Below are 20,139 nucleotides of genomic sequence, written 5' to 3' on the forward strand. Positions count from 1 at the left end.
TAACAAAGAGAGCTGTCATCACGTAGCCCGCCTGAATGAACTGCGAGAGATAATTCATAATTCGTACACACACGCACTCTGTCTCTGCCATACAGACAGTAGTTAATGTTTTAGCGCGAAGCTTTATACACGGGCGACTACTTTTAATTTATAACGTTCGGTCGGGTCTGTGTATTCTCGAGAATGATAATAATAATAATGCAGGACCTCTTCCTTCCTTCCTTGCACATAAAAAGCAGCTCGAGATGCGTTGTTACAGAGCTGGTCCACGCTGCTATTATGAAATGACCCGAAATGTATGTAAGCTTGTCAACTAAAGCGGTCCGTGTTTAGACAGCGCGGGTGAGCAAACTCGTCACACAGCAGCCAGTGGCTGATGTAGTTCACGTAGCCCGCTTGAATGAACTGCGGGAGATAATTCATACCTCGTATACACACACGCACTCTGCCATACAGTAGTTAATGTTAAATAAAGCCCATTTGAATTGAGAGAGAGCGAGAGTGTGTGTATGTACGCTTTTTTTTTCTTTATCTGAGAGAATGTCTGCGAATGTCCTCAGACTCCTCACGCAGGAGAAACGACTGCAAAAAGTCGAGGTGGATATTATTGCAAGAGATAATTCATACATATTATGAAAAGCCAATCTGTTGTTTAGAATTTGGATGGGGGGGTAGGCTCTGATACCAGTCTCACGCCTCTGCGGGGGTGTAACACCTATTCACAGCGCACACACCACTATTGTGTGTGTGCGCGCGTCCATGTATGTGCGTTTCGTGACGCGCTGTAGTTTTCCTCGCAAACGGAGATAATTACAATCATACCATCTAGCAAGAATTCAACTTATTTACAAGTCGTATTACGTTTAGCAAGTAAGGAGACGTATACATTACATGTCAAAGCACTAGAAATTGTCATTTTTCTATTTTTATCGATTTCTAAAAGATGGGTTCAAAAAGGAGAAGCTCAAGATGGGTTAACAACGGGCTGCATACTTGTGTTACTACATGTCTCTTGTGGGTCTCAAACTGTTAAAACGTATAATGTTATCAGCAGGTCGCGACTAAAAGCATATGATTGAAGTAAAGTGGCTATCTAGCTAGCCTGCCACTAGCATGCTAGTGAAATACACCCATTTGACTGTAGTTGACAAAGCTAAGCAAAGATACATAGCATGCTAGTTGCTAACTAGCTAATGTTACCACTCTGTTCCAATGTTGTATCAAATGGAACATTAAATAAGATAAAATCACTGTTGCATTGTCCAGCTAACAGTTAATGTTGGCTTGCTAACTACAGTCAAGCATGCTAGTGACTAACTTTAGCTAGATAGCTACTTTGCTTCAATCATATGACTCAATTATGGATAATGCATGCATAGAATACATTAACTATTCAGTGTCGCCACTAATTTATCAGCAACTTGGATACGGATGACTCTCCATTCAAAGAGATAGGGGCTGGTAGTCTCCGTTATCAAGAAGGTTAAGGGGGGAGTGAATGGACTTCTCTTTAGACAGACTTTGGTAGGACTGCTCTGATCTTATGACACTGATATCCAGTGTTTGTCATTTAAATTTTTAACCAGGTTTTACAAGAGGCGGAGACTATACATTAGTAGTGAGAGATGTAATGTGTATGGCTTACAAATGACATTTTGATGACAATAACCCTGCTGTCTCTTGTCATAAATAGATCAATACAGTCTGTATTAATTAATGTTGCTATTCTTTTTCAAATGTAGCCAAGAGTAAATACCCTAACCCTATCAAAAGTTTAAAACAGCAGTCGAAGTGTATATTTTCAGCGCTACATTTGTTTACCAATGATTTTAAGTGGTGTTAGCTAAATAACAAAAGAGTTTAAAGATTTCTCCGTGCTTCGCATTGGAAACCGGCGGATATTGAAGCGAGGAAGTGACGCCGTCATACGTGGTTGTAGTCTTATTAACACATTAACTGCCACGGAGTTTGCCCGTCTCATACCACTCTCTGCCACCACTCTAAGCCTATGGAGATGTTCACCTTCTTTGCAGGGCTATAACTTTTGTATTGCTAAATTGACATTACTATGGCCCATTCAACATCGATTATCTATCGTTCAGGATGTAGGAACGTTATACTTTTTCATTCATAGATTCATACGAAAATACAATCTAGAATATAAATGTTTTTATCGTTTTCTGCAGTAATTCCTCGAACGTGAGTTATAGGCATAAACGCATATATAGATTATCAACTGCCGTACACGCTATATTAAAAATTTCAACTGTACATGATCCTAAACGTTATGACTCATCATGCGCGGATGAACGGGGGGGGGGGGGGGGGTCGTTTATAATTCCGTGATCGTCAGTAAATGCTTTATGTAGTATGGGTGATATATTGATCAGAGCAGTTTGCATTAATAATAATAAACAATCACGCTGAAAATGACGTTAGCCGATGAGACTGGAGGAAAAAGATCCTACTTATTTGACGTGGATCGACTAGATCCATTTCTGGTTTGTATAATAATAATAAACGCCCAAATCATATCGATTATTGAGTTATGGCAGCGATCCATATACACGGATGTGTGTCTAGAGTCCCGCAACAATATGTGAGTGCCGGACGCATTTCCCAGATGCACGGAGATCACCAGAGATCCATTTCCGGTTGTAACTCGCCCGATCATCCATCAGGCGGCAGTATTGAAGCGTTGCAGATTTGTGCAGGCTCCCACTGTATCAGCCGAGGCTGGGTGAGGGAATTATGAATGCCATGGTGAAAAAATGAAATATGATCTCCAAAACGTCGTACGCCGTGGAATGGCAGAATTAGCATGACCTTGAAACACGTTGTACGACGTTATTGGCGCCCAATGTGCCCACTAATCAGCTCACGCAGCCCCTGTCAAACTTGGAGCCGTCTGGCGTGAAATTATCTTTTTTGTTTTTGTTTAACCTTTATTTACCCAGGGTAGGTTCACAGATGCTCTTTTTCAGGAACGCCCTGCTTCACATTCACACAGTTCCATTCACACCTGGGAGCTGCCCAGTACAACCACAGTCTGACACCATTGGCCACTGAGCAACTCCACTAGAGCAGTTGGGGGTTAAGTGCCTTGCTCAAGGGCACTTCAGCGGCAGGAAAAATGGCGGGGCATTTTACAAGTTACTGTACTTACAATAATAATATTTATATAGCACTTTTCAAGAACCCAAAGATGCTGTAAAACAGTAGATTTCTTTCACAGTCTTTGCTGCCCTGAAATGGGTGCCGGTGGTACTAAATCCAGATTGAACTCTGCCATTGGAAAGAGGAGATTTGCCCCGACCCATAGATGTATGACATGGCCACAATAAGGTCAATTATAGGCCTGATATTCTATATTTGTATTTCAAATTTCATGTGTCCGGATGGCAAAAATCTGTACTGTATCTAGTATCTACAAAAAACCCTGTAAATCATCTGCCCTTTATTAATTGCGCTAGGTTCTTAGTACACTTGATCTCAAGAGGGTGCTGAATGAGCTCAGTGGCAATTGTTCATGTCTGATCAATGTTAGCATGGTGTTATTCACCGTCAAAGATAATAATAATAATACAAATAATTGATTCTCCTTTGGTTCATTACAATTTACTCAAGCATAGTAAGACACAATATTACTGATACTGGGAATACATTCCCTGAGGTCCATAGATGTCCCTAGATACCAAGAACATGCAAATGGACCTAGTAGAAGTGGAGCAATCTTCCATTTACTTAGTATGTACTTTATTTTTTACTTACTTTTTTATCAACATTTATAGACAAACAACACTTAGACAATACTTACACAACAATGCACTAACATGGGCCCCTTGAATATGGCTGCGTTCAGCCTCCCAGACCCCCATAAGAGGGACCCTCCCCTCCCGCCATCCACCCCCAGAAATAGGGCTCCCCCACATCCCAGGTCCGTCCCACGCGGGGCCGAGCACTCGGCGACACGGGTCCCTTGAATTTAATTGGGCCAGGCTCAGTAGAGGAGAGAGGGAAGGTACTCCCCCTTCATGTCCAACATTTTTGAATTCTTGTCCTTCACAAATGTCCATGTGCACAATTAAAGCAACTGCTATTCTAACATAACTCAGATTCTAACATAACTCAAAGTTACATTGTATGCTCTGCATTGCTCCTAATCCAATCTGCGTGGTGGCCTGGTTAGCCTCTATGTTAGCTTGTAAGCTAGTTCGTATGTTAGCCTGTAGGCTGTAGCTTCTCTGCATTGACATTCAGCGTCCCGCTAGCTTGTTCTACCTGTTGCATCATTGCCTCGTGTTGTTTTCCATCAGTGTATTTACTTCATCTGGGGTTGCTTTTCTTTCATTTGTCCTCGTGTTCATTCTTCCTTCTTTCTTTTGTCCTTGAATCTTCACTTTTTATTTCGTTTTGAATTGTTTTACTTACTCTTTTTTGATATTCATTGACCGGGAGCTCTTTCATGTGGCTCTGGTATGTACTTTTAGGTGGATTTCCTGAAAATATGGCAATGGCTTAACAGGCTAAACGGTCTCCCCTTTTCCAACACAGATGATTCTTTTGGCTTCTTCAACACACTCGGAGGCTCCTTCGCAGAACTGGCCAACACCACGGGAGATTATGCATTTGGACAGATAGGTTAGTTGATGCTTTGTCTCTTGGAATGAGAAATGCAGAATATTGGCATTTCATTGCTTTAGATATTTATTTAAAATTAGCTTGTCCTTAAATTGTTATCTGTATATTTATCATCCTTTTATATACTGATATGTTGTCAGAGGGCCAGTTCACCTAACCCCCATGATGGTTTCAATGTGATTTGCTGAGGATTGGAGATATCTGCCATAGAGATGTCTGCTGTCAGCCCAATACAATGGAGCTCAACAGGTCTTTTGTCTCGACTCAAATTAATGTAATGAACTCATTAGAACTCAGAACTCATGACATGTTTTTTCAAGATAATCCAGATCAATTGTTCATTAACACATTGACCGCCAGCAGCATGGGGCGCTGATCCCCCTTCAGCGCCAGGTCTTTATTCAATGGATTGGATATAGTTTTAGACTGCGACATTTGCGAGTGCTTAAAATATATCTTATATTATAGCTATGGGTCTAATACACCCGTCCATTGTCAGTGAGTTGCGTCCAGTCAACATGCACAAAACAGATTGTTTATTCATCCGTACATTTCCGTTTTATACCGTTTTGAATGTGAGTATGGTATGGTTTGGGTGATTCTGAGAAATTTCAGGAAAAGACGAGGAAAAGGTATTTTAGTGTAATCCAGTCATCACGTAATTTTTCGGCTGATTATCTAATCATCCTGAAATCAACTCTAGATTATCATTATTATATCTCCTCGTGCATACATGAAATGGCCATCGTAGCGGGGCGCCCCCCACCGCAGCCAACGGTAGAAAGCACAGATAGCTTTGATCGCGGAGAAAGAAATATCAGATCAATGCAATATTTTATATATAGAGTCCTTACCTGGTCTCTGATGTAATGCAAAAAAAATAATCCAATTATCTGATCGCCATTCCAGTTATCCACAGCGATCGTGTCCCCGACACTACCGAGCGTTACACATGAACAGGCGGGTGGGGTTAGTGTCCCATGCCATCGTTGTAAAGGCCTGCCTCGTCTGAGTATTTAAACCTCGCCCCCACGGCTCAGATCGCCTCAGAAAACACACCAGCCCATTTCCAATGGAGTGCAATAGCTCCGCAGGGCAGTAGAGGGCGGTGTTGACCGCCTGCCAGCTCAGACAGGGTCTGAGGAGGCTGCAGCCATGAATTATCAATAGATATAGCGAATAAACGAAATAACGATCCCAAAAACGAGTTAACTCGTTGGCGCTGGACGCATGGCGGGCAATAACAAGTTAACTCGTTCTTGGCGCAGATTGTGTTGAGAACTATTATGGTGGGCGGACATTGCTAAAAAAAATCCCAATGAAACTGTTGACAATGAGCTCTGTGGATTATTGTGAGTAACCGTGTCATGATTTCAGGATAGAGACATTGCTGTTGAGTTCTTCAAATGTAAATTGTTGCCGTTTTAAGCACCACAAAAGAAAGCCCATTGAGCTCCATTGTATTGGAAGACATCGCTACAGTTGATAATTTCCAAACCTCTAAAGAGCACAGAAATTTCCCCCAATGGTTCGTTTTGTTCTATCCAGACCATTCAGCATCATGTGGAAGATGTCTGTCCCAAGACAATAGCTTAAGTCTTGCACCTTGGGAGGGCCAACGGCCCTACAGCCCCAACCCCGGGGTCACCTGATTGATTGATTGAAAACTTTATTAACATATTGCAGAATGGGTACAGTACAGCTCAATACTAACAACTGCTAAGAGGATGCAGACCAGAAAAATACTTTTGTCTTGTTTACATAAGGGTCCTCCATTTTCAATTCATCAAGAATTGAACCTTCTCTCCCTCAGTGTATTCTAGTTGGCCACGATGGAAGCATTCCTCTTTAGCCAAGCTCATTTGACCTCTCTATTTGTACTTGATTATGTGTGTCCTACTAATAAATCTATATTGATCATGAAGATCTGTCCATGCACATGATTGATGGATCCGGTTCCACCACACGTAAAACCCTCAAATGCCAAATACTTTGTTTTTATCATCGATTATTAAAATCTGATTCTCATTCAAATGGTCCCCTGATGTTTCATCTCTAGACTCTAACTTCTCGTGGGCGAATGCCGGGGCTTCGGTGTTCGGAGCTGGTCTGTCATCAGCAGCACCCAAGAATGATGGAGATGCGCAGGGAAGCGATGGGGAGGAGGCCAATAATGAGGACATCCACTTTGAGCCAATCGTATCTCTGCCAGAGGTATGGTCCGCCCCCACCACTCACACATGAAGATGAGACATTTCTTAAAACTTTTGCCAGTAGTTCAGTGATTCCGTTGCACGCACAGACTGATCATTTAACATTTCCCTTTGAGTGGACATGCACTAGATTAGGACTGGCAGGTATGCTGAATGTACCCTCATGGATCCATACAAATGTATGGATGAATTTTGACTATACTGTCGTCCACGACATAATACAAACCATAGAATTAGACTAAATTAGATGTACTTTTTAAGTGAATCTAAAAAGTGTTCCTTGCGGCAATATTATAAAAAAAATTGGGATGTAAATGTGATTTAAAATATCCTTTTTTGACTGAAAAAGCTAATTGTATTACAAAACAACAAAGAAAATACATGAAATAGATGTACATTTCAGACTACTGTTATACTGTCAAAATATAAAAAATTAAGTGATATTTTGACCCATTGCCCAGCCCTACACTAGATGATTGCTGTTACTTATATAGTCACCAAAATTATAGTCTTATCAAGCCAGCCTATCTCTTCCACAATCTTCAAATGCTCCTGGGTCTAACTCATCAGCTCTGAAAGCGCTCCAGTAAATAAGGTGGATATTTGGTAATTTCCCCCCTTCCATATTCCCTTTGCAGCTAATGTTAGTTAGCTAGCTAACCGATGCAATGATAGTCGCTAGCTAGTCAGAAGAATGCAAGAAACTCTGACATTTATTTACCATATAGTTTTCAGAGCTGCTCAATTACAGACTTGTCTCTGGAGCATTCGAAGATTGTGGAAGAGATAGGCTGGCTTGAGGGACTACCAAAAATACTGTTGTGTCAAATATTTAAGATTGTGGTATTTCTAGAACCCTCAGAAGAAACAATGGTTATCAAGTTGTGTTCACTGGCGTAGCTGGATAGACTTTATGGTTGGGTGATTGGACGGGTACGTCATGGATGCACTGGCATAGCTGGATATACACATTAACATTCAGCGCCAGAGCTATATGGCGAATATAGGTCTAGATCAGGGGTCAGCAACCTTTACTATCAAAAGAGCCACTTTTCCCCCCTCCCACAAAATAAAATGCTCAGGGAGCCGCACAACCTATTTACCCTTAAAATGAAGATAACAGTGTATAACGTTTTATATATCCCCAAGCATACCCCACATTTAGCATAAAACGTCTGACAAATACATACCCAAAGTAAATTGCGATTTATTATACTTTATACTTATAACACACAGTTTGTTGCATTAATAATAATAATAATACATCTATCTTATATAGCGCTTTTCCAGGTGCTCAAAGACGCTTTACATGGGCAGGAGAGACAAAAATAATACATGACAAAATAAAATAAAATCGACAATTAGAGTTCAAAAGCAAGATTGAAAAGGTGAGTTTTGAGGGCTGATTTAAAAGATGTCAGGGTGTTTGCATCACGGATATGGCTGGGGAGGGCATTCCAGAGGGAGGGGGCAGCAGCAGCAAAGGCCCTGTCGCCCCAGGTCCGGAGCTTGGTCGTGGGAGGTGTTAGGAGGTTGGCATCTGCAGACCTAAGGCGACGGGTGGAGGTGAGCATGCGGGCAGCAGAGTTTTGGACATATTGGAGTTTATTGAGAATAGTGTTTGGTGAGCCGTAGAGGATGCTGTTGCAGTAATCTAGTCTTGATGATATGAATGCATGAACCAGTGTTTCAGCAGCGGAGAGTGATAGGGAGGGGCGGAGACGAGCAATGTTCCGGAGGTGATAGAAGGCCGATTTGGTTATGGTAATAGTTTATAAAGCAACAAAAAGAAGAAAAAAAATTACCTTTTTATTGCCGTTTTTACCTGTTATAACAAAGGGAAACCTCAAACTCTTATGAAGATGAGAAAAAATACTGGCTGTGTAGACCTATTTTTAAATAAAACACGGAAGAAGAGACAACACTGGTGTCTGTAGACCGACTTTGAAATAAAACCCTGAACTATTCAGGTATATTTGAGTCCTCCCCTTATTTGTGGAACATTTATAAAATAAAAAGTATAAAAACTTTGAAAAAAAGACTACCATGTGTAGACCTACTTTGAAATAAAACACAGAAAAGGAGAAAAAACACTGGCATCTGTAGACCTACTTTGAAATAAAACCCTGAACTATGCAGCTCTATTTGAGTCCTTCCCTTATTTGTGGGAAAAAAAAGTAAATTTTTCGTTGTTCGCAAATCTCACACCACATATCAGGCATACAAGTAAGCCTGCATTGTTAGTCGTGAAAGCAAATTAATCTGTCCACGCTGAATTAAACCCTCTATTTTCCTCAGACTTTCCTTTTTTTGGATTTATCCATGGTTAGCTTACTGGGGGGTCGGACAACTCGAGATTAGCCACTTGCAGACGGCAGGGAGAGGCGCGGGGTGTGACGTACTGTATATTTTAGTTGATGAAATATTTTTGTTGACTAAATATTTTAGTTGATGAAATATTTTTTCATTTCAGTGTCACAGTATGACATCGATCTCCAAAATAAGAGAACAAAAAAAAAATTGCCAGGGAGCCGCAGCTGATTGGCTAAAGAGCCGCATGCGGCTCCGGAGCCGCAGGTTGGCGACCCCTGGTCTAGATGGTCGCTGCTTTAATCAATGGAGGACGGGGAGATTTGCAAGTGCTTAAAATATATCTTAAATTATGGCTATGGGACTAATACACCCGTCGCTTATCAATGAGTTGCTTGCAGTCAACATGTACGAAACGGATTGTTTTTTCATCATATAAAACATTTCCGTTTTATACAGTTTTGAATACGAGTATTAGTTTAGGTGATTCCTAGAGAAAGACGCGATAATAGCCCTTTAGTGGAATACACAAAACACGTTGTCATTTTTCCGCTGATTTATGAATCGTTATGAAATATTATCGATAGTATATGTGTCCTCATGCACGATACAGAAGCGGGCTGAAAAATCGCTTATCCGTGCCTTGGGTCGGCGCCAACGGCACTCGCACGTTGTGATCGCTGTGAAAGAAACATCTGATTAACCCAAGATTGGTAACATAGAGTCCTTACCTCACATCTGATGTCCTGCAAAAAGATTAATCCAATTCCTGATCGCCATTCCAAATATTGATCACGTTTATTGATCCAACGTTATATATCCAAAACTAGGGGTGGGAATTGATAAGATTTTATCGATTCTGTTTATCGATACGATTCTTTATCGATTCCCTTATCGATCCCTGATCAATTTTTATTTTTATTAAATTAAAAATGTTTAATAAATAAATTGGAAATGCAACAGAACTAAGCTGGTTGGGAATAACAACATGCAACTTGACATTTCTGATCGTCATTTATTGTTGAGCCCCCATATTAAAAAAAAATTAAAATTAACTATACTACAAAATAATGTATTTGAGATTCTCTTATTTATTTATTTAAAAAAAATATATATATATTCTTAAACAAATTTAATCTATTGAATAACGACCTGTTGAATGTAACTACAGTTCAATATCTTAAACTGCTCAGTCTCTGGTCTTTCAGAAGACCAGCGCGCGCACACACACACACAGACGGCTCCCCCCGGTCCCCACTCGCCCCCACCTTCTTTCTACCTGAGCAGTGTGTCTGTCTCTGTGTGTATGAGCTTGGTTAGCTAGCGTTAGCTCCGCGGCTAATGTTAGGTTGCCCCGAATTAAATTAATGACTAAGTTAGGTTTTAAAGCATTGGAGTAGTTTTCACTGCACATAGAACAGTCAAACAGCGGGAGCATTTCGGGAGCATATGACGAAAACCCAGGCAATTTCGAGCCCTTAACACTTTGAATGCCCAACCCGAGTTTTCTCTGGTTTACCCCCCGCGGGTTGAATGCCCATAACGAGAATATTCGTTTTTTTCTCGTTTTTTTATTTTTATTAGTGATCTGAATTCATATTTCATCAACCGAGTCTACCGTTGGTAAATCAGCCACCCCAGGGAGCTCCAGTAGCTCACCACGTACCACGAGTGCTATTTCAGCGCCGTGGACAACCGCGCTCGCGCGGATCTGGGGCTGAGCGCGTTCGAATCCCGGACGGCGAGCCGTGCCTTTCCCAGAGTGTCTTTCCCCCCCATCTGAACCCTTTCAGCCTGCTTCTGTCGGTCGAACTTGACCAAGTATGAATGCGAAGAAAAAGCGATAAACGCTAAAAGAACCAGGTGACTGGTCAAAGTTTAAAAAAAAAAAATCAGCCACCCCAGGCGCTCAGATGTGAAAAAGCGCCCCCTATCGTCTCCCAGATGGTAATTCACCCTTTTGGATTGGACTCAATGAAAATGCATGGGGGGAAAAAACCCGGACTCCACATTTTACTTCTCACGCATGTAACCGGGGCCAATCAGCTTCATGATGGACCCTCACCTCAGCACAGCGTGTATACGCTGTTTTACAGTATACGCGTGTGATCAATAAAAGGATCGATTTTTGGAATAGTCGATCAGGAATTGGAATAATCCATTTGGATACCATCTGATCTCAGGTAAGGAATCTATTTTACCAGTATTAGGATAATCAGACCTTTTTTCACGGAGATATAAGCTTTCCCCCTATATGTGATATGGCTGTTTTGACTGTGCGAGTGATCAGGAAATAAGATAATCGATTTACAGCTTGCGGCACCAGCGTGCATACGTACACACATACTATCGATAATCTAGCGTTTATTTGAAAACGATTCATAAATAGGCCGAACAAAGACAACGTTCTAGAATATTCGAGTAAAGGGCGATTATCATGGAATCTCTTCTTTTTTTCCGTGAAAACTAGGGCTTTTCAAAATGCTATAAAACGGAAATGAACCGATAAAAAAACAATCCGCTTCGACAATGTTGACTGGAAATGGGTCATTGATAATGCGACGGGCAGATTAGACACATAGCCATAATTTAAAACATAGATTAGGCGATATTAACGTTAACATTGAAGCGGATGGTGGGCATTCAAGCACTAAATGTGCGCCCCCTGCTGGGCATTCAAAGTGTTAAGGAATCAAATAGTCTGCTCTATGGCTGCATGCTAACGTTATTGTTTTGAAATGCGCAACGGTCGGAAAAACATGGCAGTGATAAGAGGAATCGATAGTCACGGAGGCATGCGATTCCAGGAATCTGACAATTAGGAACCGGCTCCCAACGGGAACCGGTTTTCGATTCCTATCCCTATCCAAAACACATAATCCACGCTGCTCAGAGTGTTCCCAGTCAATGTGGTATACGATACTGCATGCCCGAGAAGGAAAACCTGGACCGGATTTTTTTTTGATGCACAGTCCCAGCCAATCCAATCCAATGATGTGCAATACCATCGGGGAGACGATAGGCGGCGGTATTTGCCCTTTTGCGAGCTTAGACCCATTCCCAACGATAACATCAGGTTGGATGGATGAAAATGAATGGATATCGCTAATAAAAGAAATAACGATTAAAGCCCAACTATACTTGTGATTGGCGCTCAAGCCTCGGCGAGTTAACCCGACTATACTCTGGTCTGGCGTCCAATGTGTTAAGGTGGGGATGAGTACATCATGGATTATAAATAGGCTGAATAATAATATTCCTTGCCCCCCCCCCCCCCCCCATGCTGCTATTGCTGCTCAAACGTTGCGCTTAGTTGTTACGACAATAAAGGGAGGCATGGTTGCCAGATCTGTCCCGTTACCTGCCATCCACCCCATCTTGCCCTAGAAAGAGCAGAAGGCCTTACTTGCTGCTAGTCAGAAGATTGGTCGTCGGCTGAGGGTTCACTCAAGGTAAGGGAGGACGAGAAGGGAATGTCGACTCTAGCCTGGAGGCAATGAATTCTGCTCTCCTTATCTACTCATAACACAATGGATGCCAGACCCGACATAAGTCGGGTTAACTCGCCATCGTTTGAGCGCCAAACCCGAGAAAAGTCGGGTTTTGGTCGTTATTTCTTTTATTCGCTATTTCCATTCATATCTCATCCATCCAGCCTGATGTTATCATTGGGAATGGGTCTGAGATCGCAAACGTCCAATACCGCCGCCTAACACCTTGCGGCCGCTATTGCATTCCATTTGAAACGATGTGGCTTGGTGTCTGGGCCGAGCTGCAGCGTGCGGGCGGGGTCTAACTACTCTGGCAGGGCAAGCGCTTATAACGGATGCATCGACGAGGGTCGGGGCCCCCCGGTTCGTGTTCTTTGGTGGATTACGTTGGCACCTCGATCGACATCAGTACTTGGAATGGCGATCAGATAATTGGAATATTCTTTTCGGGACAGATCCTGGTCAAGGTAAGGCACCCCCCCCCCCCTTTATGCATCCATGATGAAACAATACCGATAATCTAGTGTTGATTTCAGATTGATTATTGATCCAAGCGAGGAATGGCACACTTTATAGTGAATTGCACTAAACCGCTGTTTAGCAGCGTTTCCTGGGATTACACAGAATTACTCTAAAACTATACTCATATTCATCACGGTATAAAACAGGAATGTATTGATGGAAAAATTATCTGCTTTTTGCATATTGACCGGAAGAAACTCGATGACAATCTCGGGGTGTCCGCGGATCCTTAAAAAGTCTTAAATGTGTTTATCAACTATTAAGGCCTTAATTTGTCTTAAAATGTCTTAAATCCATCTTTCAGAGGTCTTAAAAAATGCCATAGACAGGAAAGATAAAATGCCATGGCATCTTATGTTTCATTATGAAATCTGGGGAAAAACTGTTAACGGGAGATAAAGTCGGACTTTTTATTTACGCAGACCGGTGTTCACCGGAATGGGGCGGAACCAACAGAGGTATGTTTGTCGGGAACTATTTCAGCAACGGAGTCTATAGCTAACGTTAGCAAGAACTAACGTTGCGTTTAGTTATGGGAAAGTGCACATTTTACGAGAACTGGCTCGACAACCCAGTGTTTGCATCATGGAACTATTTCAGCAACGGAGTCTATAGCTAATGTAGCCCCTTTCGTGACTGTGATGCACGCCAACATGCTTTGGGTACAATACAGTACGGCTCAATACACAATTGTTAAGGGGATGCAGACCAGAGAAAGACGTTTGTCTTGTTTACATCAGGGTCCCCCATTTTCAATTCATAGTGACATTTATGACATACACAACTGAACATACTGTATGTGACATCATGACATTTATGACATAGGGACATACATGACATACAGGTATATATAGTACTGTTACATTTGTGACATATACGATATGCAAATATACAGTACTGTTACCCAGAGATCCTAACAGAAAATATATACATATGATGGGGAGGAGACTGTCCATTAGGAGAGGGTGGGTGGGTGTCTTAGTGTCTTTATACCTGTATCACTGTACACATTAATTAATACTACTCTAATACAGCTCTGTACATGCATCTGCTTAGCACTATTACTCAATAGTAGTACTAATGAATATATGCTATATACCCAGTTTAATCACCTGTACATTGTATATTACTTTTGCACTTTACTGTTACAGTTGCACTCTGGTTGAAGGCCAAACTTCTTTTCGTTGTACTGTACAACTACTAAGTGCTTTTTAATGGCAATACATTTGAATCTAATCTAATCTGTTCTAATGGAGGAAGTGGCAGCAAAACCCCTGAAGAGAGAGACAGAAAGAGAGGGACGGCAGTCTGCCAGTGAGGTGACTTCTGACATGAGAGAGAGACAGAGAGAGACAGGAGAGAGAGAGGGACGGCAGTCTGCCAGTGAGGTGACTTCTGACATGAGAGAGAGAGGGACGGCAGTCTGCCAGCGAGGTGACTTCTGACATAAAGAGAAACGGAGAGATATTTATGTTTGTCACTCCTTCGTTTCATCCAATCCAGTTACTCCTTTATGTTTTAATAAACATCTTTGGACCAATGTGTCCCTAAACTTAAACTAATTGGTGTCGTTGTGTGATTTTTGCCATTTTGTTATTGTGAAATTGGTATTCAATTTCATTCTGAGTGGCATTAAAAAGTCTTAAATCTGACTGGGCTAAACCTGCAGATACCCTGAATCTACTATTATTAGATCCTAGGGGTGTAACGGTACACAAAATCCACGGTTCGGTGCGTACCTCGGTTTTGAAGTCACGGTTCGGTACAAAAAAATTTGCTTTTCATTTATCTATTTATTTAACTGTATTAACACTTTGGTCGCCAGGCTTATATTCTTAATAAACCATCCCACGCCAGCTCTATTTGTCTATGGAGAAGTTCCCCTTATTTGCAGGGCTATAACTTTTTAAATTGTATTGCTAAATTGACATTACTATGGCCCATTCAACATCAAGTATCTATTGTTCAGGGTGTAGCAACGTTATACTTTTTCATTCACATATTCATACTAAAATACGGTCTAAAGTATAAGTATGTTTTTATCGTTTTCTGCAGCTTTCTCCAGAACGTGATTTATAGCCCTAAATGCATTATATTGATGATTGTATGCAGTTTGATGGCAATCGGCGCGAGATAAAAAATGTCAAATGGACGTGCTTCTAGAAGTTACTACTTATCATCTGATGTTGACCGGATGGGGGGGGGGGGGGTCGTTTATAATTCCGTGGCCAACGTTAGATGATTCATCTAGTGTGGGTGATATGATCATTAGAGCAGTTTGTATCGAACACGTTAAAAAAATAACGCTGAAACTAACCGTAGCTTCCTCGGGCCGTTGGGCGATGAGCGTGGAGCAGAAATATTCCTATTATGGGATGTAGAAATATGCAATCCATCTCCAGGTTGTATAATAGTATATACGTCCAAATCATGTTGTTTATCGAGTTATTGGTAACGGATCACTATCCATTGTGTCGCGCTCGAGTCCTGGGACTATTAGCGAGTGATCGGACCGAATTGGAATGAGCACCAGCTTCCATTTCCTGTTTCCGGTTTGAGCGATCGGCCACCAGATGGCGCTCTTGAACCGTTGGATTGTTGAGAGGGGATCAACAGTAGATCTCAAGTAGGGGTGCACCGATATGAAAATTGGCCACCGATACCGATACCGATTGTTCAACTAACACAATCGGCCGATACCGATACCGATACCGATAATTGTGGCAAAAAATAAGTATTTTTAATTTTTTTTAATATTTTTTTAAATTTTTTTTTTTAAATTTTTTTAAAAAAATTTAATGAAACTACTGTATATTTGTATGTGTGTTTGTATTTGTAGGCCTCTTTACTTACTTAAACAAGGAAACATCAAGAAATATGTTTATGGTATCACTGATCCCTCTCCCAGTATCGTCTGGCGGCCTGCAGAGGGATACTATTTTCTCAACCAGAGCTTTCAACCAATGCAATGGAACCATTCTGGCGGCCTGCAGCGGGATACTATTCTCTCAACCAGAGCTTTCAACCAATGCAATGGAACCATTTTGATTGACAGTCGATTCGGCCAATTACGCCACACCGCTAGCACCCACCTCCTGCTTACCACCAAGCGTTTATTCATTTTTCTACTTCGGGGCATGCCGCCATTGATGATCTGCTTGCGAGAATGCGAGTCAAACTCAGAACCACAACAAGCTAATACGTTAGCTGCCCGGCAGTGCCCGCCGACCAGCGCGCTCCACAGGATGGCCAAACGAGACACAATGATTTTACTGCAACAAATGTTATAATAAAACAAAGCCTTTCTATACATTTGTCTGGTTGAAAACTTTATTAACAGATTGCAGAATGTGTAGTTGTGTACGGAATGAGCAACGGAATGTAACCGAGCTATGCACGGCTTGCTTGCTATCTTCGGGTAAATACTATGCTGATGTAATTGAACGTGTAACTAACTATAATAACGTTAATGCCACAAAACGAATGTTTGTGTCATTTTAACAGCAGATACTTTCTTAAATGCCATCCTCCCGACAGAGCGGTGTTGATGGGGAGCTCTGATGGATTCGCTTGGTTGTGTTATTACTATGCATTGAACAGCTAACCGAAAGCTAGGGTTAACTAATGTTAAAGGTTTAGCCATAACGTTACGTTGGCTAAAGTTGGGGCTATTCTTAATCCAGTAATAATGGCTGCAGACCTGCAAGCAAAGTACAGCAAGTTGGCAAAGGAGTATTCCAACGTAAATCACATTTTCACCAGTAACGTTAGTCTTCTGCCTCCCGGCTATGAACGGACTCGGAGTAATGCCTTGCTGCTATGGGTAATAATAATATGCTGATGTTATTGTCCGTGTAACACTAACTATATAACGTTAATGCCACAAAACGAATGCCTTGTTAATCATAAATAGTAACTTTGATGCAGTAGCTTGTGTGTGTGGGGGGGGGACGGCGGGCGTTGTACAGGTGGGTCGCGAGTGAACTTTTTTTTTTTTTGCCTTTTGACGCTACACAAATGGATGGTTAGTTATCGGCGACTGCTATCGGCACATTTGAGCTTATCGGCCGATAGGCCGATAGCAGTCAACAAGGCACTTATCGGCCGATACCGATACCCGACCGATATATCGGTGCACCCCTAATCTCAAGTCTCCGGGGGAGAAATATGATTGCGATCACAGATTTTTGAAATATTGATATCAATGACGTGGTAAGGCGTTTTTGGCGACCATAGTGTTAAATATAAAACGAATTGGCCATAATTGACTGAGCAAACTAATGCTTACTGCTGTAACCTACTAATAACACTTAAGTAAATCTGAAGATTATTATATAGCAGACAGATGCCTTGGAGGATAAGTCGTGGACAACTGTAGCGTGTGCTTGTTTATACATAACCCCTTTCATGACTGTGATGTTTGAATACAGGGGCAGGGCTTGCATCACAGTCATGAAAGGGGCTAGTTTATAGAGCTGGTGGTATGACTTGCTGGCTGAAATACGGATGAGGGAATGAATGAAAACTTAACAGATTGCAGAATGGGTACAATACAGTACAGCTCAATACACACAATTGTTAAGGGGATGCAGACCAGAGAAAGACGTTTGTCTTGTTTACATCAGGGTCCCCCATTTTCAATTCATAGTGCTAGGTAGCGGGGCTATCCGGTTAGTTGTGCACGTTATATTAGGGCCGGGGGGATTTAAGTTCCGCAAAAAAAGGTTCCATACCGTTGCAATCGCTCGGTGCGCGTACTGTACCGGAGGACCACATTGAGGCGGTACAGTACGTATCCGCGTACCGTTACACCCCTATTAGATCCATAGCTAGAATATTTAATATAGTTTTAGCACTGCAAACACCGGCATGTATCCCCATTCATTACAGCGCTGGCACACACGGCCATATGCCCACAGCGACATCTCAAGTTTCAAGTTTCTTTAATAGTTGTCATACAGAAGTACAGAATACTTTCATACAAAATGCTTCTTACTGTTACGCTCCAGAGACTGTGCTAGACAAGATAGTATCAAATAACATAGTATAGCATGTAATTTAGAAGTAGAAAATGAGGTCACAGTGTTCAGTATAGACATATGTACAATGTTCGATGCAGAATAGACGTAACTGAGTTACCATATAATATACAATACTATGCAGTGTACTAATGTACAGTACTATATAGTGCAAAGCAGAAATGGGATGAGGTACAATTTAGGTACAATTTACAGTAAGGTGTACGAGTTGTAGTGCAATCCTTCATCAATAAATATAAAGTGTGGGGAGTGGGTGCTACAGTGTGTTTGTTTAAAGTGAGTGTGTGCTATAAAGTGTGTGGAGTGGGTGCTACAGTGTGTTTGTTTAAAGTGCGTGTGGATGTGTGTGCTATGTGCGTTTGATGGTTGTTGTTGTGTAGTGTTCATTGTTCGTTTAGCAGCCTGATGGCCTGGGGATAGAAGCTTCTTCTGAGTCTTTCTGTGCTCGCCTTGAGACTCCGGTATCGCTTGCCTGACCGCAGCAGTTCAAAGAGGCAGTTGTTCGGGTGACTGGAGTCTTTAATGATTCTCTTAGCCTTGCCCCTGCAACGCTTGTTGTAAATGTTCTGGAGGGTGGGGAGCCCCCCTCCAATTGTGCGTTCGGCTGAACGTGTCACTCTTTGTAGTCTGCTTCGGTCTTGTGCAGTGCTATTCCCAAACCAGGAGGTGATGTTGCCAGTCAGGATGCTCTCTATTGTACATGAGTAGAAGTTCTTAAGGATCTTCTGACTGACTTGGAACTTCCTTAGGCGCCTGAGGAAGTAGAGGCGTTGTCGTGCCTTCTTCACAACACTGTCAATGTGTGTGGTCCATGTCAAGTCCTCGGATATGTAGGCTCCGAGGTACTTAAAGCTGTTGACTCTCTCAACCGGTGCCCCGTCGATGCTGAGGGGGCTGTAGTCCTTGACCTCCGACCTCCTGAAGTCCACAATCATCTCCTTTGTTTTGCTGACGTTCAGGGAGAGGCTGTTTTCCTGGCACCATCCCGCCAGGACCTTGATCTCTTCCAGGTAGGCCCTCTCGTCGTTGGCAGAGATCAGGCCCACCACCACTGTGTCGTCAGCAAATTTGATGATTGTATTGCTACTCCGCTGAGCCACACAGTCGTGTGTGTACAGGCAGGGTGTCCGCGGATCCTTAAGTCTTAAAAGGTCTTAAATTTGTTTATCAATAATTAAGGCCTTAGTTTGTCTTAAAATGTCTTAAATCCATTTTCAGAGGTCTTAAAAATGCCATAGAAAGGAAAGATAAAATGCCATGTCATCTTATGTTTTATTATGAAATCTGGGGGAAAACTGTTAACGGGAGATACAGTTTGACTTTATCAAATCTCCGATCTCACACGCTGTCGCTGAGTTCTGTCTCAGACACCGCTGGTGCGGCGTCTGCTCATTCCTCCAGCCCCTCCCGTACGCATGTAAACACAGGTCTAGTCTAGTGAGACGGGACACGGAAGGACGGCGTCTCCTTGAGCTAACATTAGCTTAGCTACCGTTACAAAACGACCCAGTCAACTATTCACTTTTAGTTTAATACATGATGAGGCATTGTCTAACCGAACGGTATCTAGTCGGCCAGCTACCGATAGCTCCTGACATAAACAAACGCTCCACAAAGTCTAGTAGAGTGTATGATACCGGTTAGCTGTTAGCTCACGTTAGCGCAAGCTAGTTCACTGTTCAAAACGAAATGTCCCATTGAACTAAATAATTCACTGAGGCGTTGTATTAACGTTATATATCCGGCTAGCAGTAGCTACAGATAGCTCCTGATATCAATGTCTTATAACACTGATTAGATGCGTATTCGAGCTGAGGGCTTGTGAATGTGATTTAACGTTATAACAATACTAGGGTCCAGCTGCAGCGCCGGAGAATCCTTGCCGTAGCTCGAGGCTACTCGAGTATAGGTCCAGCTGCAGCT

The 20,139-nt window shown here is 42.1% G+C and overlaps 1 protein-coding gene across 2 annotated transcripts in view; it reads left to right on the top strand.

Moving 5' to 3' along the window:
• The window catches only part of ranbp2 (RAN binding protein 2), a 114,184-nt gene that overhangs the window by 83,903 nt on the left and 10,142 nt on the right, over positions 1-20,139 (top strand). For both annotated transcript variants that reach the window (XM_084310724.1, XM_084310725.1), the window contains exons 25-26: positions 4,555-4,641; positions 6,701-6,855. In XM_084310724.1, coding sequence (XP_084166850.1) covers positions 4,555-4,641; positions 6,701-6,855 — 242 coding nt within the window. The remainder of the gene's footprint in view (positions 1-4,554; positions 4,642-6,700; positions 6,856-20,139) is intronic.

Source organism: Notolepis coatsorum, assembly GCF_963971535.1.
Source record: "Notolepis coatsorum genome assembly, chromosome: 3".
NCBI lineage: Eukaryota > Metazoa > Chordata > Actinopteri > Aulopiformes > Paralepididae > Notolepis > Notolepis coatsorum.